Source organism: Microcaecilia unicolor, chromosome 2 (assembly GCF_901765095.1).
Source record: "Microcaecilia unicolor chromosome 2, aMicUni1.1, whole genome shotgun sequence".
Lineage (NCBI taxonomy): Eukaryota > Metazoa > Chordata > Amphibia > Gymnophiona > Siphonopidae > Microcaecilia > Microcaecilia unicolor.
The window spans coordinates 349,886,240-349,902,080 of NC_044032.1; the positions used below are offsets into that span (position 1 = coordinate 349,886,240).

General features: G+C 42.6%; 1 protein-coding gene across 1 annotated transcript in view; it reads right to left on the minus strand.

The window, feature by feature from the left end:
* Positions 1–15,841, minus strand: part of TSTD2 (thiosulfate sulfurtransferase like domain containing 2) — a 66,370-nt gene that overhangs the window by 36,372 nt on the left and 14,157 nt on the right. Inside the window, exons 3-5 of the mRNA XM_030194452.1 lie at positions 11,758–11,866; positions 5,482–5,607; positions 5,183–5,288 (exon numbers count right to left, since the gene is read on the minus strand). Coding sequence (XP_030050312.1) covers positions 5,183–5,288; positions 5,482–5,607; positions 11,758–11,866 — 341 coding nt within the window. The remainder of the gene's footprint in view (positions 1–5,182; positions 5,289–5,481; positions 5,608–11,757; positions 11,867–15,841) is intronic.

Genomic DNA, 15,841 nt, shown 5'->3' on the forward strand with positions numbered 1-15,841 from the left:
GGGATCCGTCGGAGGATGTCATCCATGTGTGGTAATTGATGTTCTGCTTATCTTCAAAGAACTGGCAAAATTGTTTAGCAAGAAACTGTGAAAGGGGAATACATGTGGGTGAAGCAAAGGCGGGCCATGGGAATGCCAAGCAACAGGTATAACTTATAGAATATTATCAGTTGTGCACATTGTATGGTACACTTAGGAGCGTCAACTTACACTAGTTATTGTCTTGTCATAATTGAGCGCCTATAATTTGAGGTGCCAATGCAGCTTTGCAATACTACTTTATAATGGCTTAGAAGCATCTTAAAGCTGTTACAGAACTGGCACTAAGTGAGCGCCATTGTGGCATCTACATCTTGGTGCCGAGTTATAGAATTGTCCCGAAAGTGTCCAAGAGACGGTGTAATGGCCAAGGGATGCTTTAATTTGAGGACCATCATTCATGGGTTTTCTTGGCTTATAATCCTGAAATCACAAAGTAGCTTATTAAGCAAAGCACATTTTCAAAACAAGCTGTAGCCATGAAGCACATGTTGTGTAACACTTCAAAAGTCCATAGTGCAAGTGATAGTACTGCTCTTATATAAATGAAACCTTTTGGATTTGATATTATAAAGCATTTATGTAGTCAGCAGTGGTTACTAACCGCATAAGTGCTTTTCATGTAAGCAGGGGTGTGCTGGTAAAATTTTAACAACGGGCTCTCTCTCCGGGCATAACCGGCCCTGAAATTTGGGGGGGGGGAGGGGGGGGATACATGCCTCTCTTTCTCCTCCCTTGTGCAGGCATGCTAGGCATACCTTTGCTGAGCCCCACCAGCCAATAAATGGACTGCCACCATTCTCTGCTGCTTGTTTCTGGCTCTGAGCAGCATGAAAAGTCCCAGCCTGATGCTTAGAGTCAGAAACAAGGAGCAGGGAGCAGCAGCAGTCTATTTACTTGGCTGGTGGGGCCAGCAACACTGCCAGCAAAGTAAAAGAGAATTCAGGAGGGGGCCCAAGCCCACATTTTGGGAGTCATTTGTTAAAGTAGCCATGGGGAGGCCTACTTTAACAACCGGCTCCCAAAATTCTTAAAAACGTAACAAACGGCTCTCGCGAGCCCGTGAGAGCCTGCTCCAGCACACCACTACATGTAAGTCACTGTAGCAATCTAACAAAAAGATACCTATATTATACTTATCTTATAAAGGCAACATAAGGGCCATTTTGGATGACTTCTAAATCCGATTTTGGACATTTTGCGAAAAAGGTCCAAAAAAAACACAGTAGCGAACACAACCTTTTTCAAACCAGAAAAACATCCAACTTTTTGTTTTGAAAATTGCCATTTGCTAGACGGTTTTGTGCTCAGTGGGTCTATCTTTTAAGATCATTAAAAAAACAAAAGTCCAAGGGAAAAAACGCACAAAATCAAGCCATTGGGATGTAGGAGGAGTTGGCATTCTTAGTAGACTGGCCACACAGACATCCCAGCAGAGCAGTAGGGCACCCAGGGGACACTGCAGTGGACTTCACATAAAAGGTCCCAGATACACATCTCACCGTTTCCCCCTTATATTGTACGGTGAGCTCTCCAAAACCCACCAAAAATCTACCCAACTATACACCACTGCAATAGCCCTTATTGCAAGATTCCGTGGAACCATTCCTTCTAAACAGGATTCCTTTCTGTTTATCCCATGCATGTTTGAATTCCATTACCGTTTTCATTTCCACCACCTCCCGCGGGAGAGCCTTCCACGTATCCACCACCCTGACATTACTCCTGAGTCTGCCCCCCTTCAACCTCAATTCATGTCCTCTAGTTCTACCACCTTCTCGTCTCCGGAAAAGGTTTGATTGTGGATTAATACCTTTCAAATATTTCAACGTCTGTATCGTGTCACCCGTTTCTCCTTTCCTCCAAGGTATACATGTTCAGGTCGGCAGGTACAGTTTGCAACGCAAATCACATACCATTGTTGTAGCTTTTCTTAACACCTCTTCCAGTCTTTTTACATCTTTAGCAATATACGACCTCCAAAACTGAACACAATACTCCAAGTGGGGCCTCACCAACGACCTGCACAGCATGTCATACCAGAAAAGTTATGGAATGCGAATCAAAAATATTTGCAATAATCCCACTCAGGGTTAACTTTCAATGCAACATCTTTAAGTTCACACATGCCCAGCTGATAAGTACATAAGAATTGCCATACTGGGACAGACCAAAGGTCCATCAAGCCCAGCATCCTGTTTCCAACAGTGGCAAAACCAAGTCACAAATCTCCAAGATCCCCAAAAATACCTGGCAAGCTCATTCATTCTATGCTGCTACTCCACAAAGCTAGGAGAAATAGGTTCCATCCAGTGGCGCAAAATAATTCTAAACACCAATAAAATGGCAAGGTGTTGAAATCGGATACCCAAGTCAGTCACCTCAGAATCCCTTAAAGTCGAGTCACTGCCCAACATGAGGAAAAGAGTATGTCCACGTAATAGGACCAACAATTGATTCCAGAGAATGCATGGCACCCTTCCAAAGATCTGTCAAAGTGGGACATTCTAGGAAACTATGAATCCAAGTACCCCTGCCAACCTTACATTTCTTACAGGTATCATCCTGCCACATACGAAGCTTTTCCCCTTTTACCTGGTGATATAAAATCTATGTAGTAACTTGAGTTTCTTGGAGGTCAGCATCTTTAATCCGAGACCAAAGCTGTAGAAAAAGAAGCACAAGAGTCTCTGGGAGAATCTCCTCGCCCGATCTCAAATGAGGCTATACCAGTGATAAAGTGTATTGGTTTTATGTGAAATCTTGATCATCCACTGTCCAAGACAAAGGTGTGTGGGATGTATGCATTGAGCACAATAGTGTCTGGCTTGCATATATTGTAAAAAATGAGAATTATGCACAGCCCATTGGGATTTCACCTGATCAAAAGAGGATAACTGACCCCCACCTGCAAGAAATCCCCCACAGCTGTGCACCCTCGAGCATGTAAGTCATGTTTTGGAGAAGATTTATTGATGATATTTTCATGATATGGGTTGGTGATCAGAAAACTTTAGGAGATTTTGTGGTTTGGTTTAATAACTGCAATTCAGCTATTCAACTTACTTTTGAAAGTTCAGCTACAAATATTCATTTTTTAGATATGGAGATTTTTTGGCAAAATGGCCAATTAGTACCAAGGTATTTAAGAAGCTTACTGATCGAAGAACTCTTCTTCAGTATGGTAGTTGTCATCCCAGAGTTTTAAAGGACAGTTTGCCTTACAGTTTCTGAGATTTCATAGAATTTGTATTGACAAGCAAGATTTTAAAGTTCAGGCGAAGAGATTGGGTACCTCTTTAGTACAGTGTGGATATCCTGCCAAAGTGGTGAGGAATGCATATAGCAGAGCTACATATAAAGACAGAGATTTATTGTTCATGGATCTTACTAAGCCCAGGGCTGAAGATGATGCTATTGAAACATTTGTCTTGAGATATATAAGGGGTAGGGAAGAGGTGGCAAAAATTATGAAAAATAAATTGGGACATTATGCAAACACATCCTGTATTTCATCAATACTGTTTGCAGATTGCCTTTTCTAGAGGGCGCAACCTGAAAGAGCTGTTAGGTCCAGCTGATTTACCTATGTTACATACAGAGTCATCAAAAGTTGACAGTGGACATTTCAAATGCTGGAACTGTGATACTTGTTCTATCACTATTGAATGTGCAGAGTTTATTAATCCCGTTGATTCTATGAACTGTAAATTGACATTTAAGACTGATTGTCATTCCACTTATGTGATATATATTTTGCATTGCCCCTGTAATAAATTTTATGTAGGCAAGACTACAAGGAGGTTACAAGTGAGAATAAATGAACTTAAGTTTTGTATCACTCGTTTAAAAGAAGGAGCACCGATAGTGGCACATTGTATCAGCATGGAGCATGTGTTTTCTGAGTTGCAATGCTTTGTGATAGAACAAGTACAAGCTTTATCCCGTGGCGGTAATCACGACCATCTGTTGTTGCAGCTTGAGCAGCGTTGGATTTATCATCTACAAACCACGGAACCTAAGGGTTTGAATACCTCATTTGAGTGAGCTGCATTTTTGTGAAGGTTTTTTTGGTTAATTTTTTGGTTATTCTTTTGTTTGGCCCCTTGGGCTTTCCGTAATTTTGTTGCCTATCGGTAATAGGACGCCAACAGGAAACCGACCTATTTGCAATGAAGCGCCATTATGAAATGGGTTTGCTTGAAGAATGTTTTGAGAAGAATAGCAAGTCTTCTGGTACTAAACCAATGAAAACTGGTGCTTTTTTATTTCTTATTTTGTTGTTGGTTTTTTGCAGATGGCGAGACAGCGTTTGTAATGGCACGTTGCTGAACAGTTTCCCTTGAAAAAGCTTGTGGGCGAAACGGGACCCCTTTGGGCGCTAGAAGATAAGATATTTGGTGGTCATGTGGAAAAATTAAAGCACACTGGAAAACTGTACAGGCCAGACTATGGCTTTGGCTGGGAAGTTACTTCCCTTTGTTTAATCAAAACATACCAGCTTTGACCTTGGCTCAGCAGGCCTTGGTCAATTATAGTCTTTGTATAGCCAAGTTACATGTGGCCAGTCACTGTAAATCTAGAGTTTCTTCCCCAGTGGTGAAATAGCCATTTAAATTATGATACATCAACAAAATGAAATGACTACTTGCAGAGCACCACAGAATGTTGTTGAATAAATGGGAGAAGACATGGGTCCTTTTGGATCTAGGTTTATTAAAAGTTGTCCTGTTAAAGCTGCCTGGCATAACAGATACCCTGTGTAAGCAGAGAGGGACTATTGATTACTGGGAATGGTTTTCATATTTTGTTCTACTTGAGGGAGGTGTTGGGGGGAAGGGGGAGAAGAAAACTGAAAAACTGGAAATAAAGAGAGGTCAAGTTTTTTCTGTTACATTTTCCTTCTAGGGTCCTAACTACAAAATACTTGGTTCTTTTTCTCTCTTATTGTTTACCTGACCTATGTATTTGTACCTGTTACTTTTGGATCCTGAAGGCCAAAGAGACCTCTACAAATTAAAAAAAAAATAATAATAAAATAAAATAAATAAAAACAGCAGTGATCCTTTAAATTCATTCAGAGCTGTTGCCCTCAAGCATATGATCACATCACTGAACAGCGGAGCCATCTGAATCTACGTACCAGTCTCCTTGTAGGAAATGCGATTTGGATCAATTTCCATGGGCACAATCTCCTTGAATACACCAACCCGAAGGTCTGGAAAGCAGTGAGCTCCTCCTTCACTGGTCTGTCAGATGGAAATCAAAATCAGCCATTAAAAAAAACCTCTTTTTTTGTGCCCCCCTAATATAAAACCAAGAGGTACTGTCTAAAGAGGGGAGGGCAGCAGTATCTCTTAATCATACTAAAATGACAGTGCTTTCCTACTAAGGTGGTACAGATCAGCAGTGGGTCACTGTGTGTTATAAAGCACCTCTTACCTTGAAATCCTCTCTGCACAGATTGCTTTTAAACAGTGGATGGGAAAGCAGAGCTTCAATATAAAGGTTGGTAGCTACTTTACTCCCTCCAACTGTTCCATTAATTCCTTCTGTAGCAATTCGTACCTGAACAAAGAGAGGGAGACATTGTTACAGGTTAAACTGTTTCATATGAAAAAGGCAAGGCTACAAGTACCAGAATGCACCGGGATCAGAAACCAAGAAGTGCCACAGGTTCCCATCCAAAAGCCTGCATGCAGGCAGTTTTGTGTTTGTTCCCTGACTTTGTAACACTATCAAGCTTACAGCCATGAATCCCTGGCACGTTTCTGAGAATTTCAGTGAGAGAACAAATTTATGGATGGAAGAGGAGGAATTTTGGAATTCCTAATTTAATTTTATTGTAGTCAATTGTTTGCTGTTAAATATCGCACGACAGATATGAAATTTAGAAACATTTTCCTAATATTTCAACATAGAACTGCAAAAGAAAAAAATTATTTACCCAATAATTTTCTTTCCTTGAGTCCAGTCCAGATGCATGGGTTATATCCCTATACCACCAAACAGTGACAGAGCACAATTTCTTCGCTGATATTACCCTATGTGGGGACCCATGCAGATATCTGTCTCGCTCATCCCTGCTGCCCACAAGCAGTGAGCCATGAATGGCTCATGGGGCCACCAGGCAGGCCCTGAGCAGGGTGAGGTTGCCACCTCTGGCCATCCCAAGGCAAGGGAGGGTTAGGTAGCTTTCCCAAGGCCACAAGGAGCTGCTGTGAGATTTGAACCTGGGGTTTCTGTTCCCCAGGCTGCTGCTCTAGTATTTGGCTACTCCTCCACCCTCATGCAGATATCAGGACTCCAGTATTAAATTAGTCACCTTAATGGAAAAAGGTTGACTCTTAGAACTTTCTTTGCCCAGACACTTCCAAAATCCTCTATACTTGATGACTTTCTAGAACTCAAGCATGGCTAAACATCATAATGGAGTACTACTGATAGGTGATTTCAATATGACAGATGTTAATTAGGACAACCCTGCTGTGGGTCTTCATGAATTAGGGAGAGCCTGAATTTTCTACTGGAAGAACCATTCAAGCAACACATAATGGAACCAATGCAGGAGGGGGCCATACTGGACTTGGTGTTTATAAATGGGGAACATGTTTCTATATAGAAACACTATAGTAATCACTCCTGGAACTGCATACGGATATGCACGCAGATAAGTGTCTCATAAGTCATCTCCACTACAGTGAATGATAATACTCTTGTCGATATAATACCGGTCACATAATTTAATAAGTTGAAACTGAGAGGTTAATGTTAATCACTGCATAAGCAATATAAAAAGCACAAAAAAAATTTTTTTACAAGATACGGATGGTTGGGGGCTGTCTATGATCATAATTGTCACATTGATCAGGCACACCAGATTGAAGATAAATTATTTGCCTGTGTGACTGTATGAGACTTCCCCAAAACACATCAACCGTGTAACCATTTGACACTATTTGAACTTTATTCTATTTCTGGGATAAGCAGCATAAAATGTATTGAACTTTTTTGGGATCTTGCCAGGTATTTGTGACCTGGACTGGCCACTGTTGGAAACAGGACACTAGACGATGGACCTTTGGTCTCTCCCAGTGTGGCAATACTTATGTACCCTGGGGAGTTAGGGCTTTCCTCACAAATCCTGCTGCACTAGTCCATCCTGCACCATCTGTTGGAGGTAGAGCAATACCGATAAGTTTCAGATTGCACCACTCCGCATAACAGTAATGTCACAGAAAAGTTCAGATTCTCTGCCTCCATCTGCTGGTAGGGTGACATAACCCAGTGGTCTAGACTGGTCTAGCAAGATGAAAAGGAAGAGGCTATTTAAGGGCTCTAACTGAACCAAGGGAAAGGAAAATAAGCTATCTCAGTTAGGATGTGGTCCACGATGATACAGTACAACAATTTTTATCCCAAGAATCTGGGATCAGGCTTTTGCCAGATAATGGATTTTTCTAGGTAATAGAAGTTTTGCATAACAGGAGTTCTCTGATCAAAGAATTCTGAATAATGGGAGTTCTTTTCCTGAATAATGGAACATATGAAGCCAACCAGGTTTGGATAACAAAAGGTTTTTCTCAATACACCAGGAACACAGACCACAACCCATGATTTTTTCAGATAATAGGAGTTTTGTGTAAAAACGTTTTGTGTACATATATATATATATATATATATATATATATATAGTGTTCTAATGTACCGTATTTTTCGGACTATAAGATGCACTTTTTTCCCCCAAAATTTGGGAGGAAAATGGGGGGTGCGTCTTATAGTCCGAAGGTAGATTTGGCTGGCTGGCTGGCTGGCTGGCCGCCCGCCCTCCGAGTTCGGGATCGCCCTCCCCCCGGCCCTGTCACCACTTCTCCCTACTCATGTCACGCGATCTTCCCTGGTGGTCTAGTGACATCGGGGCAGGAAAGAGCCCCCTCTTTCCTGCCCAGCGCGCTGCTCTCCATCCTCCTGTATGCAGCCTGACGGTCTCGGCGAGATTCAAAATGGCCGCCGAGACTTCAATTCTCGGCGGCCATTTTGACTCTCGCCGAGACCGTCAGGCTGCATACAGGAGGATGGAGAGCAGCGCGCTGGGCAGGAAAGAGGGGGCTCTTTCCTGCCCCGACGTCACTAGACCACCAGGGAAGCTCGCGTGACGTGAGTAGGGAGAAGTGGTGACAGGGCCGGGGGGAGGGCGATCCTGAACTCGGAGGGAGGGATTCGGACAAGACGCACCGGAGCACCTAGGTTTTAGAGGAGGGAAAAAGGAAAAAAAATTTTTTCCTATTTCCCTCCTCTAAAACCTAGGTGCTTCTTATGGTCCGGTGCGTCTTATAGTCTGAAAAATACGGTAATTATAGTGGACACTGGGGTTGCCTGAGGGCTAGCTAAGAACACAACTACTATAGAGGTAGCTCCATCAGTAAGGAAAGGCCGAGCCACTCCTAGGTTTTCATCCAGTGCACGTATGACCTCAAGAAAATGGAACATGCGTGCAGTGAGAGAAAAATCCGATACCTTTGAGGTTATTAAGCTTCACTAAAGACCACATTTGGACTTTGTAAAACAGAAAAGATAGCAGACAGTCCACAAATTTAGAAAAGGTCTCAAGAGACAGTATGCTGACCTGGTACACAGGACTGAGGTATGCAGAAAAATAAAATAATACCTTGCGATGTCTTAAAAAGTGAACTGTAGACAAAGATAGAGGGTAATTTTATAGAACATTTTTGCACATAAACCCCCTAATTCTGTAAAAGCCACCAAAAATTGTGCACTTATTAGATTTAATTAGAACATACATGCGTGAGTAAAAAACAAGGGCACAGAAACGGGTCATGGGCGGAACGGACGCATTTCTTTTTTTTTTTTGAACGGACCCATTTCTAACATTTACATGCATTGTTATAGAATACGGGGGATATGTGCCTACATTTGCACCATGTTTCAGCTGGTGCAACTGGTCGCGCCTAAAGAGGCGTGATCCCAGGATGTAAGGGCTATCCTATAAACCGCACCTAACTTTAAGCGCAGATTATAGAACAGTGCTTTTTTTTTGGCACCATATATAGAATTCATCCCAAAACGCTATTTTACTTGTGTAACGGGCCCTTTGTAAAAACTCCTTGCACAGTAAGCAAATTGGGCCTGGTGTGGGCAGAGTTGCGATTTACACACTTATTTTACAAAATATGCACGTATGTGCATACTTTACACATTAACGAGTGTTTGCTAGTGAGCAGGTGTAAACTGTGGAGTGGAGGAGTAGACTAATGGTTAGTGCAGCAGACTTTGATCCTGGGGAACTCGGTTGATTCCCAGTGTAGCTCCTTGTGACTCTGGGCAAGTCACTTAACCCTCCATTGCCCCAGGTACAAAAATAAATCCTATATAATAAAAAGCACCTCCAACATTCTGAAGCTGACTCCGTGGCACTGTGGCAGTGTAGGGTTCGAAAGTCAGTAGTTCAGCGTTTCATTGGCTCTCACTGTCCCCGCCCTCACGTCGTGGAAACGGAATGCTGCATAGTTGCCAAACAAACAAACGTGACGTCACAGGAACGAAGAACCAATCAGACAAAACGGAACTTGGAGGAGGGTAGTGGAGTGGATTGAATCTCTAACAAACAATCATATACAGGGAGGTACGAACATCAGTGGAGGCAAGTGCACAGGACGGAAGGGAAGACAAACATTTAATCACTTTGTCACTCACACACACACACACACACACACACTCAATCACTCTGTGTATCTCTCTCTTACACTGTCTGTAAAACACACTGTCACTCTCAGTCTCTCACAGGGGCAACTGTATGTTGCATTCTCACGAGTAAGGAGCTCTTCTGATGTGATTGTTAAACTGATTGAAGGGCCTGAACAAGGAAAACTTTTACCACATTGCAACACAGTTTACAGAAAAAATATTGTATATAAAGAAATCTTACACATGTAAACAACAATTATATTCAGAATACAACCGTGGAAACATTAATGGCAGGAACTCATTACATTGCTAGCGCCCGTTTCATTGCGTTAAGAAACGGGCCTTTTTTACTAGTACCTCTATAAACTACATAAACTGCTTTGAAACTAGTTGCAAAAACCACAGAAAGGCAGTATATCCCTTTCCCCTTCGCTTAAGAGCCTTGAATGTAGGTGTGCTTTCTGCAGGATTTTGTGATGTTACCTTATAAAGGTACCTGTGTGTTTTTATAAAATAGGTGCCTCTCTGCACAATTAAACTAGCTGCGCAGTTACAAAATTGCCCTCATAATGCACACAGACATAAGACAAAGAACTGATATTACCATAAGAGCTGCAAAAAAACCCATGGGCATAATTTGGGAAGGGGGACTACCCCCCCCCCCCCCCCAAACACTGTTGGACCGAGTGCCTTACTCTCCCTCCCCTGACAGACGCTTTCCAGTATCTCTCTCTCTCCCCTCCTTCTCCATTCTGCTTTGTCCCCTCTCGCATCTGCCCCCTCCCCTCAAACCTGTCCTAGTCCTGTGGCAGTACAACCAAAATAAGCAGGAACTAAAAACAACTGGTACAGAGTCCTGCTTTACAGTGCTTCCAGTGGGGCTCTATAGGACTTCCCCCTCCGACACACTTCCTGCTGCCATGGGGGTGGTTCTGGCGAACCCAGCTGGAAGCACTAAAGCACAAGGCTCTGTATGCACCATTTCTGGTTCTTGCTCATAGTTGCTGCACTGGGAAGAAGCCGCAGGACTAAGACATGTTTGAGGGGAGGAAGCGGATGGGGGAGGAGCAAGAAGGGACAAAGCAGAACTTGGAAGGACAGAGACAGAGCAATACTGGAGCACGTCGGGCAGAGGAGGGAGAGTAAGGCACTCGGTCCAGCCACAGGAAGAGAACAGGCTTGAGGGATGGCAGCGGATGGTGGGAGAGGGGGGCAAGAATGGACAAACCTGGATGAGGAAGGGGAGAGAAAGAGAGAGGGGGGACGATGGAATATGTGGGGGCAAGGGAGGGAGAAGAAAGTTGGAACACAGTTTTGGGTTGGGAGAGGGGATATACTGGAGATCGAGAAGTAGGGAAAAGGGAGACAAAGGTCAGTTTTGGGGGAGCAGCTGGCATAAGGTTCCCTGCGGTAAGAGCACCCATGTTCAGGATTCACTTCTTTGAATAGAGAATTTATTTATTTATTACATTTGTATCCCACATTTTCCCACCTCTTAATTAGCTAATTTAAATGAGATTTGCATGCTACTTGCACTAATCTCTGCCGCACTCACTGTCCCCCATGATAGACCCCTCCAAGCAGTTGGCACCAGTAAATGTGCATTAGTCTGGCGCTAAGGGCCTCTAGTGCCCAAATCAGCTTCTGAGCATTGGGGCATAACTGCTTTCACATCTGTGCCCTTGTCCTCCACCACCAATTCCAGACTCTGTTCTTTCCATCTTGTTCTGCAGTAAATCTGAGTGGTGAGTCTTGCTCCTTCTCTGGCCCTATTCATTTCAAATCCAGCCTAAAAGCCTACCTTTTAGAGGCTATTTTTCAATCTTATCTTATTTTCCTGTTCATCCCCATACTGTTGTTGCACATAGTGAATGAAATTAATTCATCCTCTTTGTCTTGAACAGATTGGAAACTCCACTGAGTAGAAAGCGTCTCTTTTGGTATATGCACAGAGCTGTTCTAAAAAAAAAAAAAAAAAAGACAGTTTCAAAGACATAACAGCGACAGTCTTACCTTGCCAGTGAGGTGCAGGCATTGACATAAAGCTCTTTGCCAGGCACAGATCTGCCAAGGATCCTCTACCACACAGTAACAGTAATATAACAGTACCTCTCCTGGGCCACTAGCAGAGAACAAGAAAGGAGAGAAACACAAAAAATGACCTGAGAAGTGAGAACTCAAGTAGTCCACATTCTTGAGTTTGATCTTATTCCCTTGCCCAGGGAGACTCATTTTTGTAATCTAAAGATGAGAATGAAACAGGAGCAGGTAAGTGCGGTAAAACAGCAGGTGTGCTAAAAGTTTCCAAATTTTTATCACGAGTGCAAACAGCATCTATTACTGCACCCTGCAGGAGCGGTAATAACCCCTGCACCAGCGGTAAATTGAACACCTACCTTTTTACCTTTGTTTGTCCGTTCGGCTATGCTAGTCGGCTGCTCCTCCTTGCCTGCAGTGTTGTGCAATCATGCTAATGCTATCCTTCCTGAATTCCCAGCCCAACACACATGATGTCGCCATTCACATTTGCCCAGGAGGAGGAGGACTCACTCATTAAGGAAGGGATAATAATCGACTGTCTGAGGTGGTGCTAGCATGCCGCGTGCTTGAGCCCAGTCAGAGAGCAGAAGGAACATTATAATCTGACTGTTCCAACATTGTTTGTGAAGACGACCATGGTAAGGTCCCAGTCCTGGTCCCATAAATCTCTTCTCCGTCTCCTCCCTCCACTGGTCCCATTTTGGCAGCTTTTTTTACAGGCTACTTTAGCTCTCCTCTCCCTCCTTCTTCCCCCCCCCCTTCCATAATAATGTAGGCTGCAAGGAATGGATTTACTAATTACCAATATATATATATATATATATATATATGTATAATTACCAATTACCAATATAACACAAACAACTACCCTACCATAACCACACCATATTGCACACTTCCTATTTCAGAAAATCTGAAAATTCTTGGAGTCACTATTGATCGAAACCTCACACTCGATACCCACATGAAGAATATAACAAAAAAAACGTTCTACTCGATGTGAAAACTCAAAAGAATAAAACCTTTTTTCCCAAGAAACATCTTCCGCACCCTAGTACAATCATTAGTGATAAGTCATTTGGACTACTGTAACACTCTGTACGCAGGCTGTAAAGAACAGACCATTAAAAAACTCCAAACAGCCCAGAACACCGCAGCCAGACTCATCTTTGGAAAAACTAAATACGAAAGGGCAAAACCCCTAAGAGAGAAACTGCACTGGCTCCCGCTCAAGGAACGAATTGAATTCAAGATCTGCACAACCGTTCACAAAATCATCCACGCAGATGCCCCACTCTATATGTTAAACCTAGTGGACCTACCGCCCAGAAACGCCAAAAGATCGGCCCGCAAATTCCTCAATCTGAACTTCCCCAGCAGTAAAGGAATTAAATACAAACAGTCATATGCTACTACTTTTGCGTATAAAAGCACACAGATATGGAATGCATTACCCATGGCCCTGAAAACTATGGACAATCTAACCAGCTTTCGCAAATCTTTGAAGACACATCTCTTCAACAAAGCCTACAAAAGACATCCTTAATAAATCATTCCTCAAACCACTCAGGTGCATCAAAAAACACCTCTCACACTACCTTACCTAACACCTTTCCATCTAAATCCTCACCTACCTTCAGCCTATTATCGATTGTATTTAAGATCATGTAATGACTACTACATCATAACAACACTCTGTAAGCCACATTGAGCCTGCAAAAAGGTGGGATAATGTGGGGTACAAATGCAATAATCATAATAATAATAATAATAATTCATGTTGTTTGTTAAAGAAGATTTAAGAGCATCTAAAGATGTCCCCTCTCCAAATTTTCACCTTGTTGATTTATATCTTTTTTAATATTCTTTTTCTTATTATGTGAATAGCATTTAAAACTTTTGGTTCAATTTAACAACTTATCAGTATTCCAACTCGCACGGCTAAAGCTCTACAGAGCTTCTCCGTTTCACATCCATGCGCTTCTTCAGGAGCTGCCGGCGTTTTAATTTGTCTTCAATTGTTTCTAAAGCAACAAGGGTATAATACAAAATCAATAATTATTAGCATTGATCTTTGTATTAAGCCCTTGTTGATTTAGAAACAATTAAAGACAAATTAAAAAACCATCAGCTCCGGAAGAAGCGCATGGATGTGAAACAGAGAAACTCCATAGAGCTTTAGCCGTGCGAGTTGGAATACTGAATGAAAAAGTGAACGAACACAGCGTTTTTCAGATATTGAACTAAAAGTTGAACCAAAAGTTTTAAATGCTATTCACATACTAAGAAAAAGAATATAAAAAAAACATATAAATCAACAAGGTGAAAATCTGGAGAGTGGGAGGTTTTCTGACTAGTGATGCAAGGAACAGCAGCTATATACAAACAATACCGCTATCAATCTGAAGTCTTTCCTCCACCCACAAACAAATTCAATTAAATAGTAGATGGTGCATTTTTTTGGCTTTATCTTTTGTTAACTATTCAGATCTCCTGGGTTAGACAGTATATAAATATGTCATCATTATTATTATTATTATTATTATTATTATTATTATTACTGTGTTGGGACATATCCCATGAGAATAAAAGAGACCTTTAAAATGGGGGATAGGAAACATTTCTCCAAAAGTAGTGAGAGTGCTCAGTTAATTAACAATATTGGGTGCAGGGTTTTTGATTTTGAAAATAAGTTGATAAAAGGGATCTTACCAGATCAGTGGAAGTGGCATTGCTGAATGCCAACATTCCTGGAATAAAGGAGCCAAGGAATAAGCTGGCAGGTTTGGGGACACCCGCAAGAATGGTTCTGGTGGCACACTGGAAATCCCCTCACACATCTGTAATTCAGGGGGTATAGGAGAAATTAAGATCCCTAAGTAATATGTACTGATTAATGATCTCCACAATAATAGATTGTGAGAAAATGTGGTTATACTTTTGACGTGGGAAAAACCTCAAAGATATTGACCCTTTTGGGAGGCAGGGAGATCGATGGGTTGTGTGACTTTTGATTTGTTTAACCTTTGGTTTGTTGTACCTCTAAGTAAATAATGAAATAAAAAGGTCTAACATTTTTCACTAAACTCTTATATTTAGGAGCCTAAAAAGTGAGTAGCTACAGCAGTGGCATAGCCAGACCTGACATTTTGGCTGGGCCCAGAGCTAATATGGGTGGGCACCATATATATATATATATATATATATATATATATATATATATATATATATAGGCATGAGTAGTGTGCCTTACTTCTAGCATTTTTCCTCTCTCTCCCTCCTTTCATCCAGCATTTCTCCTGCTTCTCTCTCCATCTGACCAAACAGGGTCTCCCCCTTGCTCCCCTTCCTTCTCCCCTGCCCTTTTCCATGTCCCCTCTTTCTCCCACCATCTTTCCATTCATCTTTCTCTCTGTACCCCTCTTCTATCCAGCATCCCAACTCTTCTTTCTTTCCATCCAGCTTCTCCCCTCTCACCTCCATCCAGCATGTCCCCTTTCTCTCTCTCTCCCTGGTTCTCTGGATGCACAAGGCATCCACGTCAACTTTATTCATTCAATTGCATTCTTGAAAAGTGAATAGATGGGTTGCTGCACTGGCTAGTTTTTGTCTCTGCCTTGGGATTTTTTTTCGCATTTGTATAGGCTGCGCGCGGTTACCTGCATATCCCCTGGACGCAGGGCTCTAGTCAGATCCTGTAGGCCATCTCGATGTGCTCCTGCTCCACATCCTCAGGCTTCACGGTTTCCGTCCAATGCCAGGCCGCCTTCTCAAGCTGCAGCCGCGGAGCCATCTTCCGGTAACGCCACTACTGCCCGCCCCGAGAGCGTAACGCAAGGCTGGGGCCGAGGCCTACGTGACACCTGCTGAAAAGCGGTCGCGTGCACCAGCCCACTTCAACAGAAGGCGACAAAGACTGTGCGAGGCAACTGAACTCCAAAGGGGCACGAGACACACACACACAGAAGCGCGGGGCCGCCACCGCAGCAGCCTTCTGGCATGCGCTGTTGGTCTGCCAGTCCTCAGCCCTCAGAACAGGAAATTGACGTCAGTGGGG